Source organism: Orycteropus afer, unplaced genomic scaffold (assembly GCF_000298275.1).
Source record: "Orycteropus afer afer isolate SDZICR_OR568_19922 unplaced genomic scaffold, OryAfe1.0 scaffold00075, whole genome shotgun sequence".
NCBI classification, from domain to species: Eukaryota; Metazoa; Chordata; class Mammalia; order Tubulidentata; family Orycteropodidae; genus Orycteropus; species Orycteropus afer.
Window position 1 is genome coordinate 1,170,346 of NW_006921662.1, and position 18,976 is coordinate 1,189,321.

The window sequence follows — 18,976 nt, forward strand, 5'->3', positions numbered from 1 at the left end:
CTTCCCTTCAAGGCTCAGGGGTCCACGATTATCTTCTGTGTCTGTGTTAATTGGTTTCCCTTTTCTTTGTTGAAGAGGGTCTGTGCAATCCTTCTGCGTAGTCTGCCATCTTGCCAGAACCTAATTGATGCTTTTTGAGATGTGGTGCTAGCAAAGAATGCTGAAAGAACCATGGACTGCTAAAAGAACTAACAAATCTGTCCTGGAGGAAGTGCAGTTGGAATGCTTCTTGGAAGCAAGAATGGCCAGACTTCATCTCGCCTACTTTGGTCATATTGTCAGAAAGGACCATTCCCTGGAGAAGCATGTCATGGTAAGGTGGAGGGTTAACGAAAGAGGGGAAAGCCCTCAAGGAGATGGATTGAAGCAGTGGCTGCCACGATGGGCTCAAGTACGGCTGTGATCATGGAGCTGGAGTGGAACTGGGAGGTGTTTTTTTCTGCTCTGCGTGGAGTCGCTATGAGTCGGAGACGACTCGACGGAACCTAAAGACAACAACAACAGTCATCCTCTATTTTGTAATCTGATGTGGTCATTTTTCATTTTTCCATTACGCTGATTTTGCATTACCATCTGGTCTTTGGAAAACCTAACCATGTTCATAACTAAGGAGGGAGTGTAATCTTAAAACAGCTTTAATTTCAATGGTTGTCTAATAACAAGTTGACTCTTTGAATTACAAAAGGCTTAAGTATGACTAACATTTAAAAAAAAATAAAATACCAAATGTATTGCCTTCATACCTAAACTGTCCAGTGGTTGAACAATTTTAAAGAGTCAAATCTTCACTAACTTAGTTGTGGAGTGTGGAGCTGCCATACACTAGTGCCAAGGGATGGGGCTGGATCCACTGCCCAAACCTGAGGGGATGGGCCTGCCATGCCCAAGGAGCAGAAGAATGGGGCCTGCTCACTCTAAGGGAGGGAATTTCCTTCAGTTGGCACAGGGGAATGGGCCTGCCCAAAGCCTAGGGAGTAAAGCTGCCATCTCAGTGGGCCTGGAAGGTGGAACTGAAGCCCAGAGCCTCCACTCAGAATCCAGAGAGCACAGCCAACACCCAGGGTCTGGAGGGCAGGGCCACTGCCTAGATGCTCAAAGAAAACAAAAGATTGTTTTCAAGCCTTGGGAGGTAATCTAAATTGTTCTGATAGGTTTTGGACTTGCTTAGTGCCCATTATCCCTTCTTTTGCTCGAATTTCTCCCATTTGTAATGGAAATGGCTTCTTTATGCCTGTTCCACCACTGCACTTTGGAAGCAGATAACTTGTATTCTAGAATTCACAGGTACAGATAAAGAGGAATTGTGCCCTATAATAGAACTTAGACTTAGAGTTGATTTAAAATTTTTAGGATGATATGATAGTGTGAAGGTGTTTATCATGTGGCAAGGATACAAATTTTGGGATTTTTCAATCTTTCCTCTATTTACCATGATGTTGCTTGTTGATCCAATTGTGTGGATTTTTTTCCTTCATGTTGAGGTATATTCCACACAAATATATTAAATATATATGGCTATAAATATATACAGGAGTTGATATATAAGGAAAAAGATACCCCCAAAAATCCTTTCTTATTAATTATTAGTAATGATGTGCCTAAAAGGTATTTTGTTGGTACATAATTACTGTTAAAACTTTTTGTGTTTGTCATGTGAATTAGAAATAAGATCATGATTTTAATATGTCTTAGAGTCTTGTGCCACTACTCATCTGTCAGTTTGTCATACTGTAGTGGTTTACCTGCTGCTATGAGGCTGGAGGCTATGCCACAGTAATTTCAAATGCCTGCACGGTCACCCATGGTAGACAGGTTTCAGGGGAGATTCCAGACTAAGACAAGATGGGGGAGAAGGACAGGGCCATCCACTTCTGAAAAAAAAATGGCCACTGAAAACCTTATGAATAGCAGTGAAACACTGTTTGATATATTATTTGAAAACTTTATGAGTAGCTCTGAGACATTGTCTGATATAGTGCCAGAAGACAAGCCCCTCAAGTTGGAAAACATTCATAATATGACTGGGGAAGAGCTGCATCCTCAAAGTAGACTCGACTTTAATGATGTGGATGGAGTAAATCTTTCAGGACCTCCATTTGCTGATGGAGCATGACTCAAAATGGAAGGGGAAAAAAAACAGTTGTAAACATCCATTAATAATCAGAACATGGAATGTATGATGTATGAATCTAGTTGTCAAAAAGGAAATGGAATGCATAAAGATTAACATCCCAGACACTGGTGAGCTGAAATGGACAGGTTTTGGCCATTTTGACTCAGATAATTATATGGTGTTCAAATTCACCAGCCACTTCTCAGAAGAAAGATTAGGCAATCTACTTTTGTCATGATACTGCCTCAGAAACCCAAGGTGCAGTCGCTACGTGTCAGATCCAACTCGATGGCAGTGAGTTTGGTTTTTTGGTACTATGCTAGAAAAGACAAATTGAAGAGGAATCACTTTTCATTTATCATCACTAAGAATGTTTCAATAACTATCTTGAAGTACAATATTGTCAGTGATAAGATAATATCCATATTCCTACAAGGAAAACCAGTTAATACTACTATTATTCAAATTTATGCACCAATTACTAAAGCTAAATATGAGGAAATAGAAGATTTTTACCGACTTTGCGATCTGAATTTGACCAAACATTCAATCAAGATGGGTTGATTATCACTAGTGATTGGAATGCAAAAATTGGAAACACAAAAGAATCCTCAGTAATTAGAAAATATGGCCTTGGTGATAGAAATGATGCCAGAGATCACATGATAGAATTTTGCAAGCCTTACAACTTATTCGTGGGAAACACTTTTTTTCAACAACATTGTTGTTGTTGTTGTTATGTGCCATTGAGTCAGCCCTGACTCATAGCGACCCCTCCTTGGGTTTCCGAGGCAGTATCACTATGGAAGTTGGATTGCCCAACCTTCCTTCCGAGGAGTGGCTGGTGGGTTTGAACCGCCAGCCTTCTGGTTAGCAGTCAAGTGCCTTAGCAACTACGCTACCAGAGCTCCCTTTCAACAACATAAAAGGTGGCTATTCACATGGACCTTGCCAGATGGTATACACAGGAATCAGATTGACTACATCTATGGGAAGAGACGAGGGAAAAGTTCAATATCTGCAGCCAAAACAAGGCCAGGAGCTGACTGTGGAACAAACCATCAGTTGCTTATAGGCAAGCTCAAGTTGAAGCTGAAGAAAAATTTTTAAAATCCACAAGAGTCAAAATATGACCTTGATTATGTCCCACCTGAATTTAGACAGCATCTGAAGAACAGATTTTATGCATTGAACACCAATGACCAAAAGCCAGATGAAGTGTGGGCTGACATCAAGAACATCATAAATGAAGAAAGCAAATGGTCATTAAAAAGCGTGGAGAGGAACAAAAGACCAAAATGGGTAGCAGAAGAGACTGAAAACTGATCTTCAATGAAGAGTAGCTAAAGCAAATGGAAGAAATGACAAGATAAAAAAGCTGAACAGAAAATTCAAAGAGTAGCTCTAGAAGACAAAGTCAATTATTATAATGAAATGTGCAAAGACCGGGAGTAGAAAACCAAAAGAGAAGAACATGCTCGGCATTTCTCAAGCTGAAAGAACTGAAGAAAAAATTCAAGCCTCAAGTTACAATATTGAAGGATTCCATGGGCAAAATATTAAATGATGCAGGAAGCATCAAAAGAAGATGGAAGTAATACAGTGCCACTGTCAAAGAAAGAATTGATAGATCTTCTACCATTTCAGGAGGTGGCATATGATCAAACATTGATCAATGGTATTGATCATTGATCAATGGTATTGAAGGAAGAAGTTGAAGTTGCACTGAAGGTATTGGTGAAAACAAGGTTTCAAGAATTGACAGAATACCCATTGAGATGTTTCAACAAATGGATGCAGTGCTGGAGGCACTAACTTGTCTGTGCCTAGTAATTTGGAAGAGAGCTACCTGGACAACTGACGTGAAAAGAGCCATATTTGTGCCCATATCAAAGAAAGGTGATCCAGCAGAATGTGGAAATTATCAAATGATTTCATTAATATCACATCCACGTAAAATTTTGCTGAAGATAATTCAAAAATGGTTGCAACAGTATATTGACAGGGAACTTCCAGAAATGCAAGCTGGATTCAGAAGAGGACATGGAATGAGGGATATCATTGCTGATGTCAGATTTATCTTGGCTGAAAGCAAAGTATACCAAAAAGACATTTACCTGTGTTTTATCAACCATGCAAAGGCATGCGACTATGTCGATCATAATAAATTATGGATAATGTTGTGAAGAATGGGAATGCCGGAACACTTAAATGTGCTCATGAGGAACCTGTACAGAGACCAGGAGGCTTTTGTTCAAACAAAACAAAGGGATACTGAATGGTTAAAATCAGGAAGGGTGTGTTTCAGGGCTATATCCTTTCACCATGCTTACTCAGTCTGTATGCTGAGCAAATACCCAAGAAGCTGGACTGTATGAAGAAGAATGTGGGGTCAGGATTGGAGGAAGACTCAGTAACAACCTGATACACAGATGACACAACCTTGCTTACTGAAAGTGACAATGACTTAAAGCACTTACTGATGAAGTATAAAGACTACAGTCTGCAGTATGGATTACATTTCAACATAAAGAAAATCCTCAAAACTGGACCAATAAGTAGCATCATGATAAATGGAGAAAAGATTGAAGTTGTCAAAGATTTAATTTTGTTTGAATTCACAATCAACACTCATGGAAGCAGCAGTCCAGAAATCAGATGTCATATTGCACTGGGAAAATCTGCTGCAAAGACCTCTTTAAAGTGTTAAAGAGCAAAGATGTCACTTTGAAGACTAAGGTATGCCTAAACCAAGCCATGGTATTTTAAATTATCATACGCATATGAGAGCTGGACAATGAACAAAGAAGACCAAAGAAGAGCTAATGTCTTTGAATTGTGGTACTGGTGAAGAACACTGAAAATACCATGGATTGCTGGAAGAATGAACAAATCTGTCCTGGAAGAAGTGCAGCTGGAATGCTCCTTGGAAATGAGAATGTCCAGATAACATCTCACCTACTTCAGTCATATTGTCAAGAAGGGCCATTCATGAACAAGAATATGTTGGTAAAGTGGAGCATCAGCAAAAAAAAGGGAAGACCCTCAACAAAGATGAATTGACACAATGGCTGCAACCATGGGCTCAAGTATAGTGAGAATTGTGAGGATGGCAGCACCTAATGACACCTAACCACCTAACGGCACCTATGACAACAACAACAGAGTCTTGTGATATGCCAGTATTTGTGAATGCTAGAAAAAAAGGTAATGGCACATGGTTTAAACTCACTGGCAAGCTGGACTGTTAATGCAGTGATGGATATGAAAACAGAGATGAAAGCATCTTAGGCTCTATAACACAGTGAAGGTTGTTGGTAGTATTTACCCATGTGCTATAGTAAGCATGTCCTCTTCTGAAAAATAAAAATAATTCTGAATGTATTTCTTTTTGTGTGGGTTCTATATAGAGGTGTTTCCCAAGGAACAATAATCAAAATTCAAAGCTTTGCCAGATAGCTTTAAGAAGCCAAAGTTAATATGAATATAATAAGGTTGTTTATATGTCACACACATCATCATAAAACCAAACCAAACTCACTACCATCGAGTTGATTCCAACTCGTAGCAACACTCATTCGGTATCTGAGTCAGTAGATCTTTACAGAAGTAGATTGTCCATTCTTGCTTCCACAGAGTGGCTGGTGTGTTTGAACCACCAACCTTCTGGTTAGTAGTCAGATGCCTTAGCCTCTGTGTGACCAGAGCTCCTTACACATCATCATACTTAGGGCTAAAATGAGAGTTATTTTGAAGGCATCTTGATTCCAGTCAAGTAATTCAGAACTAGGCATACATTACCAAAGTTATGGATTATTTTATTTCTTTTAGCAATTTTAAATATTCTGCTCCTTAACTTTTCTTTTTTTACCCTCCAATTTGACTATAATGCCTGTAGTTGATAGTTAAGACCTTGGTTTTATAAGCAGAACAGAATGCCTTCAGGTCTTGCCAAATCATACCCTTTTTTAAATATGGCTGTGCATTTCATTTCATATTCATTAGTTTTCTATTGTTAATGTAACAAATTACCACAAACAAAATGGCTTAAAACAGTGCAAATTTATTATTCTATAGTTCTGGAAATCTGAGCCTTAAAACCAAGGTATCAGAGAGTTATGTTTCTTCTGAAGACTCTAGGAAGAATCTGTTTCTCTTTCCTTTTCTAGAGGCCACCTGGATTCCTTGACTCAAGATCCCTTCCTCAAATCACTACAACCTCTGCTTCTGTTTTCACATCTCCTACTCTGACTCTCACACTCCTATATCCATATTATAAGCACCCTTATGATTACATTGTGTATGATTACACAAATAATCCTTGATAGTCTCACCATCTCCAAGTCCTTCATTTAATGACACTTGCAAAGTTCTTTTGCCATGTAAAGGCATATATTCACAGATCCTGGAGGATAAATATCTTTGGAAGGAGGACCATTGTTTTGTCTACCACAGTCCAATCTCTGGCCTTCAAAGATTCATGTCTGTCCCACATGCAAACTACGTTCACTTCAAAAGTCTCTAGACATTACAACATCAATACAATGCACAAAATTTTATCTAAATAGTATTTACTAAAAAGTCCTAAACATCATTACCTGAATCAATGAAGAGTAAGGCTCTGTTATAATCCATTCTGAAGAAAAATTCCTCTCCATCTGTAAACTTGTTAAACTAGAAACAAGTTATTGTGGTTGTTGTGGTGGTGATGGTTAGGTGCTTTTGGGCCAAGCCTGACTCATAGAGACCCTATGTACAATAGAATGAAACACTGCCCAGTCCAGCTTCATTCTTACAATCCTTGCGATGCTTGAGTGCATCATTACAGCCATCATTACTGTGTCAATCCATCTAAGTTTTTTCCCTTTTTTCACTGACCCTCTCTACTTTAACAAGCGTATGTTTTTCTAGGGAATAGTCATCTCTTCTGACGATATAACCAAAGTAGATAAGATGAAGTCTGGCCATTCTTGCTTCTGAGGAGCATCCAGGCTGCACTTCTTCCAGGACAGATTTGTTCATTCTTCTGGCAGTCCATGGTATTTTCAATATTCTTGCCAACACCCCAATTCAAAGGCTTCAACTCTTCTTCATTCCCTTATTCTTTGTCTTTTTCTTTCATATGCATATGAGATGATTGAAAATATCATGGCTTGGGTTAGGTACACCTTAGTCTTCAAAATGACATCTTTGCACTTTAACACTTTAAAGAGGTCTTTTGCAGCAGATCTGCCCAGTGCAATATGTCATCTGATTTCTTGACTGCTGTTTCCGTGAGTGCTTATTGTGGATCCAAGTAAAATGAAATCCCTGACAAATTCAATCTTTTCTCCATTTATTGTGATGCTGCTTATTGGTCCAGTTGTGAGGAACATGTTAGTTGCTCCCATGATACAGTGGTGGCATAAACCAAACTAAATCAAACTCACTGCCGTGTAGTTGGATCCAACTCATAGCAACCCCTCCTTGGGTTTCCGAGGCGGTATCACTATGGAAGTAGATTGCCCAACCTTCCTTCCAAGGAGTGGCTGGTGGGTTTGAATGACCAGCCTTCTGATTAGCAGTCAAATGCCTTAGGCACTACACCACCAGAGATCCTGGCATGGGTATAGGATACCAATAATAGACACTCTATTTAAAATGGGAAGAAAATAGAAAGAAAAATTAAAAGGCACAATTCCCAAGCAGTCTCTAAATCTGCTGGGATAGTAGATTCATTTCATTTTTCAAGGCCTGGAGATAAACCTCTGTGAATATCACCTCTACCCTCTGGGTCCATGGCTGTATTCTCCAGGCCTGAAGCACCGACCTCTGTGCCAGAGGCCTGGTCCTGTGAGTCATCTTTCCTTTGTCATGAAGGGTAACATATGTTTGCAGCTGAGTAGTTCCATCAGTTTGTTTTCTGACTGTAGAATTTGGGGAATCTAACCTTCTTTCCTCTTGCCTTGTCTCTATTCCTTTCAGTCCAAATTGGCAGTGTTCCTGCTGATATAACAGGAACCTTGTGGTTCTCGCATATTGGATCTCAGTTGTTCACTCCATTAAATAAGAGGCCCCACCACAGTTCTTTCTTGGAAAATCCCATCTCTATTTTTGACCTCTGCTTAGATATAGCATAGTCCCTAAGGCATTTGACTGTTAACCAGAAGGCTGGTGGTTCAAACCCACCAGCCATTCCTTGGAAGGAAGGTTGGGCAACCTACTTCCATAGTGATACCTCCTCAGAAACCCAAGGAGGAGTCACTATGAGTTGGATCCTACTCGATGGCACATAACAACAACAACACAACAGCTTAGGTAACAGAGGAGTTTTCATTAGACACATGCCTAATCTCTTCAAAGATCCTTCTATGTGATTTAGTACTTTGAAATTTTGAGTCTTCTGAGGCAATATAGCAAAAGGTTGTCCGGTCATACTCTTGACTTTCTCTACTGACCTCATTTATCAGAATCTCTTAATTTAGCATCTTTGCAATCTGAATAGGATGATTTTACCAAATCATCAAGATCTGGTTCCTTTTTCCTTTATCATTCTTCTTTAATTCTCCTTTCATCTCACATTTTATTATAAGCAGCAAGAAGTAATGAGGCTACACCTGCAATACTTTGCTTGTGAATCTACTCAGCTAACTACTCAAGTTCATTGCTTGCAAATTCTGTTTTCCATAAATCCATAGGACAAAACTCTGCTAAGTATTCTGCCTCTATATAATAAAGATCTACTCTCCAGTTTTCATAATATGCTCCTCATTTTCCTTCACAGCCCTCACCAACAGTGTCTTTAATGTCCATATTCTAACAACAGTCTCTTTCTGGTGGTTTAAGCATTGTCTTGAGGAGCTCTGGTGGTGCAATTGTTAAGTCATTTGGTTGCTAACCAAGAGGTCAGTGGTTCAAACCTACCAGCCACTCCTCAAAAGAAAAATGAGGCAGTCTGCTTCCATAAAGATCTACAGCCTTGGAAACTATGGGGTCTCTTTGAGTCAGAATCAACTTGATGGCAGAGAGTTTTTTGGAAGCATTCTCTTAGACAATATATGAGCGCTCTGGAGGTGCAGTGCTTAAACCATTTGGCTGCTAATCAAAAGGTTGGTGGTTTGAACTCACCAGCAGCTCTGGGGAAGAAAGATGAATGTGCTTACTTCCATAAAGATCATAAAGATTTACAGCCTTGGAAACCCTACAGGGGTGTTCTACCCTGCCTATAAGTTCACTATGAATTGGAATCAACCCAATGGCAGAAGGTTAGAAGATAATATACATTTTTTTCTACCAGGCTTCCTACTTTTATTCAAGTTTTCACTAGCAGAAGTTAACATCCATATTTCTACTAACAGTCCATACAAAGCAACTTAGTCTGTTGTTTATCAGGCTCTTCAAAATCCTTCCAGCCTCTGGCCGTTGCTCAATTACAAAGCCTGTCCTATTGCCATTGAGTCAATTACAACTCATAGCAAACTTATAGGACTAGACTAGAACTACTCTATAGGTTTTCCAACTCTTAATCTTTACTGAAGTAGACTACCATGTCTTTCTTTCTTCTGCAGAGCTTCTGACAGATTTGAATTGCCAAGTTTTGGTTAGCAGCTGAGCGCTTTAGTCACTGAGCCACAACATTCCTTAATTGCAAATCATTTGTTTATTTTTCTAGGTATTTGCTAAAGCAGCATTTTACTTCCAGTAACAAAAAACTATTAGCTTTCTGCTGCTGTTATAACAAATGACCACAAGCTTAATGATTTAAAACAACACAAATTTATCTTAAAGTTCTGAAGTTAAGAAATCCTAAGGTCAAGGTGTCAGAAGGACTGTGTTCTTCAAAAATGACCAGAGTTACTGGTTGGATAGAGTCTGGTGGAACCACTGAGACTATGACCCCAGGTTACCCTTCAGGCCTAGAAATGCACTCACTCCCATGGATTGGCTCTCAGCCCAACTGTAGAAAGACCTGCATGCAGAACACCTACCCCAAAGCGATGCACTCACCTACTCAAGGGAGATGAACCTCTTAGAGCAATCAGATATGAGACACCAGAGGGGAAGCATTCACATAGAGGGAAAGCTGGAGATACAGAAATGCATAGTTAAGAAGGGCACAGGGAGGAGGTGGGCATAAGGAGGAGTTAGTCACAGGGACAGGAGAGGAGGAGAGTTTGTTAGGGTCAGGAATGGTAAACGGGGCATGAAATCAAATGTGCATGAACTGTTGAATGTAAAACAAATTTGCTTTGTAAATTTGTACCCAAAGCACAATAAAATTTAAAAAAAAAAAAAAAAGACTATGTTCTTCAGGAGGATCTACGAAAGAATCTGTTTCTTTGCCTTTTATAGCTTCTAGAGGGGGGAGCTCTGGTAGCATAGTGCCTAAGGCACTTGACTGCTAACCAGAAGGCTGGAGGTTCAAACCCACCAGCCACTCCTGGGAAGGAAGATGGGGCAATCTACTTCTGCAGTGATACTGCCTTGGAAACCCAAGGAGGGGTCGCTATGAGTCGGGTCTGACTCGACGACACATAACAACAACAACAACAACAACAAGAGGCAACCTGCGTTTCTTGGCTCATGGCCACTTCTTCAAATCACTCTGACTTCTGCTTCTGTTGTCCTACCTCTTCTGAATCTGACACTCCTACCTCCTTGTTACAAGGACTCTGATTACATGGGCCCACTAAGATATTCTAATACATTCTCTCTATGTCAATGCTCTTAATTTAATCACACCTGCAAAATCTGTTTAACTATGGAAAGTAATATTTTTGTAAATTTTGGGGATTGGGACATGGACATTGTTGAGGTCCATTATTCCATATACAACATCATGTAACAACTACTGTGAATAAAGCAGTTGGAAAACTACATCTGCCAAGATCAATCAATTTCAATGGCATTTTTTCAAATAATCGGATAGGAAAAAAAATTAAACAACTAATAAAGAATTGTTATGTAAAATATTGAAATAAAATGCAGGGATAAAAGAATGCAAATTTTATAGAAGCTGAGTGGATCACATTCCAGTGGGATGTGCTCAAATACATTGATATTTACCTTTACAAAACTAATTTAAGTAACATTTCTAGTTTAAGTAACATTTAATTAGAACACATTTTAATTATGTTTTGTCATGTGTGCTTGATTTGTTAAAAGTATTTATTTTGTCTTGAAAGTCATTTATATTTCCACACATGAATTTCAATATCTAATTTTTAAATTAACCATTAATGAGAGAATGTATAAATGAGAAAAAAACACACACACATACATGCCCATATCTAACTGAATTAGAGGGTATTCATAATAAGTTAGTGTTTACAAATATATTAATGAGATTGTTGGTTAAAATGAAGGGATTAGAAAATTTATAATTCTAATTAGTCATGTGTTTTTGGAAAAGTCTTTGATATTTAATTTTTCATTTGTAAAATTTGAACTATTTACTTTTTAATGTTCTATACCAATTAAAATTTATTAGATATATATTTTGGGGGTCTTCAAAGTATCTGCTTTTTATATGTAACTATCATTTATAATGAAAAAATGTAATTAAATATATTCAATTTAATTTTCACTTGAGAGAATGATTTTCTTGTGTCTTAAATTGGGAAAATTAGTCATACTCCATTTTATAAACAAATAATTGAGAAAAGTTATTAAACTACATATTTATTCAATGGTAAAATTAGAGCATTTATTGTTAATTTAACAAGATAAATAATTTTACTTTAGAAATAATCTCTTGGGATTTACTTATTACAGTTTTGAAGGGATTTTACTTACCATTCAATTTCCTAACTTGCCTAAAATGTCTTGCATATATTTGTTCAGTGTAAATGATCTGTTTATACATTTTTCTGAAGGCAATCATATATTTTATGCTCCTCTGAATTTGCAGCCCCTGCATCTTATGTTTAATAGCATGTATTAAGTGTAGTTTTGCAATGAAATATTACATTCACATATGTTAATTCAATTTCAGCTTCAGAAATAGAATGTCCTGTTCCACTTTTAGAAGAAAATCTAGATGTCCATCCAAAACGAGAAAGTTATAAATATGGGGAAGTGTTGAAATTTTCCTGCAGAAGAAGACTTACAAGGGTTGGACCAGATTCAGTTCAGTGCTACCAGTTCGGGTGGTCACCCAATCTTCCAACATGTAAAGGTCAATATTTCTTTTAAATATGATGAAACAAAAATTAGATTTTTATATTATTGTCTACATATTTTATTAGAGCTTATATTAACAAGCTGACAACGTATGAAAAATGGAAAAAAGAAGGGCTGAAGACCCATAGTGATTGAATGGCATGAATAGTTCAAGTTTCCTTAATGAAAGAATAATTCAAACTGTGTTTTGAAATATGTAATGGGATTTTAGTAGCTCCAAATACAATAGGGGGTTTGAGTAGAGTTCATTCTTTTTGTATAATATTAAAAAAAAAAACTTTGAAAATATTTTATATAGACCTTATCATGTTTTATTAAATAATGAAGAAAATAATCATCACACATATCAATTATTCAATATAAAATAATAATGATTTGTTGCTTGCTTCAGATGATACTATTATCCTTAAAAAATTTTTGTTCAAATGATTTTAGCTATTTATAGAATACATTAAAAGTTATAGTTATGCTTTGTATATGTATATTATACCAAATATTTGATAACTATTTACATTTATGTAATAATAAATGAAAATTAAATGTACTCTAAAATCTTGAAGGGCACAATAACTTAAATAATAAATAGCCTATAAAATATTTGAGTAGGGGCAATCAAAATATTTGAATATAAAAAGGATACAAGATTGTACTAAGAACTTACTATTAATTTGGTGAAATGTAATAAGATATTTTGTATGTATCAGTAAATTCCTTATTTATTAGATAGGCATTCTGAAGAATTTAGAAGTGAAATATAAGTTTGTCATTTACTTTAAATTACTTCACAAAAATAATAAGGCAAAGTGGAGGGCAAAACATTAATAATTCTTATACCTAACTGATCAATATATAAGTTCATTATGCATTTGTTTGTTTAAAATTATCCATAATAAATGGTTAATATATGAGAAAAAAGTACACTATAAAAATATACCTAGAAAATTAAGGGTGTAGTGTCTATGAAACTGGTTCTAGGTGGAGTAAAATAGTAACTCTACATTTTGCTAGATTTATAAGACCATTTAACCATTATTTACACAGTTTCTCTGCCATAGGCCATGTTAAATCTTGTGGTTCACCTCTTCAACTCCCCAATGGTAAAGTTAAGGCAGTAAGGAAAGAAGAATATCAACACAGTGAAGTGGTGGAATATCATTGTAATCCTAAATTTCTATTGAAGGGGCCTTCAAAAATACAGTGTATGGATGGAGAATGGACAACTTTGCCCACTTGTGTTGGTAAGTAGATAGAAATATTTAAACAAAAGAGTTACTTTTACTTTGCACTTACATCTAAACACATATGTAAATAGATTGAAAGTATTTTAAAGATGAACATATTTTTAATGCAATTTACCTAGAACAAGTGAAAACATGTGGAGATATACCTAAAATGGAGCACGGCTATGGCCCAGCCTCTTTCCCTCCCTATCAACATGGACATTCAGTGGAACTGAATTGCAGAAATACACATACAATGATTGGAAATAATAGAATTACCTGCATTAATGGAATGTGGACCCAGCTTCCTAAGTGTATTGGTGAGAACACACTTCTCAGTTTTATATTTTATTGTTTTTGTTTTTTAAATGTATTTATACCAGCACATGCTGGTGGCCTTTAGGCACTGCATCTTGTTGTTGTTAATTACCATAGTGTCAGCTCCACTCCTGATGAACAAAAACACTGCCCAGCAGTCCTGTGCCATCTCCATGATTGGATGGGGATTGGACTGCTGTGTCCATAAGATTTTCATTGGCTAATTTTTGGGAACAGATCACCAGCCCTTTGTTCCAAGTCCATCAGTCTGGAAACTCCACTAAAACCTGCCCAGTATCATAGCAACAAGGTAGCTTTTATGACAAACAGGTGTAGGAGGTTCATTGGCAGCATCTAAAAACCAAACCAAACTCACAGTCATGGAGTCAGTTCTGACGACCCCTCCTTGGGTTTCCAAGGTGATATCACTACGGAAGTAGATTGCCCAATCTTCCTTTGAGGAGTGGCTAGTGGGTTTGAACTGCCAGCTTTCTGGTTAACAATCAAGTGCCTTAGGCACTAAGCCACCAGAATTCCTCATTGGTGGCATAGCTAGGTATATTGTTCAGCTCTAAGCATAGAGCTAAAATATTTTCACCTTTTATTTTTTTTTACCTTTGTTGCCACAATTATGCCCCAATACATGTTCATTCATTTGATTTAAGTCCTTGAACTTCCTTTGTAGAGAGTATAACCTTCTAACAGTTCCCATAGTTATTCTCTGGATTTGTGAACGAAAATCACACTGAAAATGGTGACTTTGACCAGACTGTGTCCCTAATGGATTTCTGCAGCACTAACATGATTCTTCTAGGCAGGGGAACGTCTCACATAGCACATAATGTTTTTTGGTTTTTCATTTCTAAGGGCTTCCGCCCAGGAGAAACTCACCTGCACAGAGAATTTTGGGAGTGGATTGGGGGCATCTGTGGCTTGTGTTTCAACCAACCTCCTTCACTTTAACTCTGTGAATTTGACTATAGTTATTTAACGTGTCTGGTTTCTGATGCCTTGACCTCTGGTGGTATAAGCAGTTTTGTCAGCCAGCAGTAGCAAGCAGTATATGCTGTGGACTAAGGCTTCAGAGAGAGCTGTAGAGGAAACAATGAGCTGGATTTTGAGGAAAAAATCCAAGATGTAAGTTAGTTGCTAAGGCATTCCTGGCATTTTGCAAATAGTAGTAACACAGCTAGTTCAAATTCCTCAGGTCTGGAACTTCATTATTTCTTTGTTACCCTTTCACTTATAATGCCTTGTGATGTCATTTTGTTGTTGCTGTTGTTGTTGTTGTTGTTGTCAGGTACTGTGGAGTCAGTTCAGACTCACAGCTACCCTGTGTTCAATAGAACAAAACACATTTTGAATATTAAATAATTCCTTGAGAACATGCTTAGTTTTCTTTTTTTTTCCTAAAGTGATCAATAGAGGAAAAAGGAAAAAAAATCCATCTCATTGATTCTGCATTTTGTAGAGTTACATGCATCTCAGAGGAAACCACATATTTTAAAGAGGAAGAAAGGTGATCCACTGCAAATGATGAAAATGGCACTGGAATAGAAAAGGGGAAGGGTTAGTTCCAACAATAGTTCTCAGCCAGTGCTCACTCTTTGCATTGTGCATTATTTTAAATTAATTTAACACCCTTAGCCATCTGATGAGGTAGATGGTGTCATCCCCTCACTAATGGTAAGAAAATGACTTCACTGCCAGCTGGGTGGGAGCTTTGGTGGCATAGGGCCTAAGGCATTTGACTGCTAACCAGAAGGCTGGAGGTTCAAACCCACCAGCCACTCCTAGAAAGGAAGAATGGACAATCTACTTCCACAGAGATACCACCTCAGAAATACAAGGAGGGGTCCCTATGACTTGGGAACGACTTGATGACAGTGAGTTTGGTTTGGTTTTTGGTGCCAGGTGGCTGCCAAAGGGTGTTAAGACCCCAGAGTCAGGGTAGCTTTGAGCCCAGGCTCTGACCTGGCACTTCTTCAATAAGTCCTATGGCCAGCAGTGCCCCAGGAACAAATTAGTAGCACCTGCAGCCTTATTTGAAAGAGCTTCCATCAATTTGCCTCTGTGAGGTGTGAATTTGACTGAGTTATTTAACATGCCTCCCTTTCAATTTATTCATAGCTGTGGATTAGCTTTTGAGATGTAAACCATCCACTGGCCTAGACCCAGGTAGGAGTTGGGACTCAATTAGTCTTAGAATGCACACCTGTAGGAGCAGGATATCTTTATCCTCAATAGTTGTTGACTCATAACCCAGTCTACAAATAGGCAGTTTTAAAAAAAAAAAAAAAAAAAAGGTACAATAAACAGGCAGTAGAATATATTCTCTCTAAAATCCTTTTTTGGATTTTCCTTCTACTGAAATACTCCTTCCAGGGTACTATGACCATCATGAACCTTTGAAAAGTAAACTCAGTTTTTATCTTACTTGAGCCATCACTAAGTAGTATTTAAAATGGTAGATCACCGACTCTTCTTTGTTACCGTTTCCATAGAGTTGACTCTGATCCATGGCAGCAACCTTATATATAAACCAAACCAAACCAAACTCACTGCCCTTGAGTTGGTTCCAAGTCATAGCAACCCCTCCTTGGGTTTCCAAGGTGGTATCTCTATGAGGCTGTATCTCTATGGAAATACATTGCCCAGTCTTCCTTCCAAGGATAGCCTTCGGGTTAGCAGTCAAATGCCTTAAGCACTACACCACCAGAGCTCTTAACCTAATATAAAGCAGAAGGAAATGTTACCTGCCCTTGTGCCATCTTAAGACCCAATCTTCATGATCATTGCTATGCTAGATTCCATTAATGTGGACACTGTATATTTTGAGTCCCTCCAGCCAAGGGGACTCATCTTCCAACACTATATTGGACAATATTCTGTTGTTATCCATAGAGTTTTTATTGGGAGCTCTGGTGGCATAGTGCCTAAGGCTTCTAACCAGAAGGCTGGCAGTTCAAACCCACCAGCCACTCCTCAGAAGGAGGGTTGGGCAATCTGCTTCCATAGTGATATTAGTGATACGGCCTCGGAAACCCAAGGAGGGGTCACTATGAGTTGGATCCCACTCGATGGAAGTGCCTTGAGTTGATGTAATGTTCAGAAGTAGATCACCAGGCCTTTCTTTTTAGTCTGTCATAGTCTTGAAGCTCTACTGAAACCTGTCCACCAAGTGTGACCTTTCTGGTATTTGAAATACCAGTGGTGTAGTTTCCAGCATCCCTGCAACATGCAAACAAACCACCGCATTATGACAAACTGCCATCAAATCGATTGTGACTCATAGCCACCCTAGAGGGCAGAGTAGAACTGCCTTAGCAGAAAACTGACCAATTAAGTGATGGAGTTTCTGTTTAATATGCTTCTCATGTTTGAATGTTTTCTTTTTTTTTCTCATGGTAACAATTTTTTCAAAAAAATTTTATTTTAAGAGTTTGTTTTACATTCAACATTACATGTACATTTCATTTCACTCCCATTTATCATGTCTAACCCCAACCCAGTCTCCTCCCCTCCCTGCCCAGTAACCCTCCCCCTGTGCCCCTCATAGTTATGCACTCTTGTTTGTCCTGCATTTCCTCAACCTGAATGTTGATTTGTTCTTTCAAGAAATATTGACTATCCAATTTACCGCAGCATTATTCACAGTAGCAAAAAGATTGAAACAACGTAAGTGTTCATCAATGGACCATGGTGCCCCATGGTCCATTGCTCCAAGGGATGCATTTCCATACAGTATGTGGGTGCGTCACCCTGGGTTGAGTGGTCTGCATGTACACCTTGTTAGCTATTGAGCTGAGAGCCAGCCCCTGGGAATGAGCTTTATTCCAGGCATAGAATGTATCTCAGGACCATAGTATGGGGGGGTTCTCACCAGACTCCATCTGACCAGTAATTCTGGTCATTATTCAGTTTTTGGATGTTTTTTAATGCATTTTATTGAAATATAATTTATGTACAGTGAAATAGAACAAACTAAAGTGACATGAGTCAATGCATTTTTTTTTTTTTTTTTTTGCAATGTTCCCTCCACTCCCCTTCCACTTGTGGCAACCAACAAAGAAAGTTTCCCTCCATATATAAACCTTTCCTTGACCCTCCACAACAATGAACTAACACTATATTTGTCCTTCTGTGATTGACTTATTTCACTCAGCATAATGTCCTCCAAGTTCATCCATATTATGTGATGTTTTGTAGACTCTACATTATTGTTTAGTGCTGCATAACATTCCAGGATGTGTATAGACCATAGTTTGGTCAGCCACTCTTCCACTGATGGGCACATAGGTTGTTTTCATCTTTTTGCTACTGTAAATAGTGCTGTGATGAACATGAGTGTGCATGTATCTGTTCATATCCTGGCTCTCACCTTTCTAGGATATATATCTAGTAATGGGATTGCTGGGCCAAATGGTATCTCCAATTCCAACTTTCTAAGGAATCACCATATTGTTTTCCACAGTGGTCGTGTCACTTCCCAGTCACACAAGCAGTGTATGAGAGTCCCAATCTCTCCATGTCTCTACCAGCATTTCTTATTTTCTGTCTCATTGAACCTTGCCATCAGTGCTGGGTTGAGACGGTATATCTCATTGTTGCTTTGATTTACATCTCTCTGATGGCCAATGATTGTGAGCATCTTTTCATATATGAGCTGACCACCTGAATATCCACCTTGGTGAAGTGTCTATTCATGTCTTCTGCCCATTTTTCAATCGGATTGTTAATTCCTTTGGTGTTAAGGCATTGAAGTTTTCCATCAATCTTAGAGATAAGTTCCTTGCCAGATATGTAATTATCAGAGAATATGAATCTGTTGCTGTCATTTTTGTCATGTGTTTTTTCATTGTGTCAATTTCTTTGTTCCATATAATTTTCTATGCTGAGCTTGCTTAGTTTATGAATCATAATATCACTTCCTTCATTGCTATTGTTTTGGTATTTGCTGGATATTTATGCTGGTCCTCTTTTTTATTTTGATGTGAAGGTTTATCATTTTTCTTTGCAGTTACCCTGTGATTTATAGTTTTTTTTTTTTCCCAAGTGTAGAACAGTCTGTTCTATCTTGTAGTTGTCTTGACTTTCCTACCATCTAGAAGTTCTGTAATGACACAGATTTTTTTTCCCTCTTTTTGGTTTGTAGTTGTCCTCA

At 38.0% G+C, this 18,976-nt stretch overlaps 1 protein-coding gene across 1 annotated transcript in view; it reads left to right on the forward strand.

Moving 5' to 3' along the window:
• The window catches only part of LOC103197211 (complement factor H-related protein 5-like), a 59,350-nt gene that overhangs the window by 26,637 nt on the left and 13,737 nt on the right, over positions 1-18,976 (forward strand). The window contains exons 4-6 of the mRNA XM_042780973.1: positions 12,093-12,269; positions 13,330-13,512; positions 13,635-13,814. Of these exons, the coding sequence (XP_042636907.1) occupies positions 12,093-12,269; positions 13,330-13,512; positions 13,635-13,814 (540 nt within the window). The remainder of the gene's footprint in view (positions 1-12,092; positions 12,270-13,329; positions 13,513-13,634; positions 13,815-18,976) is intronic.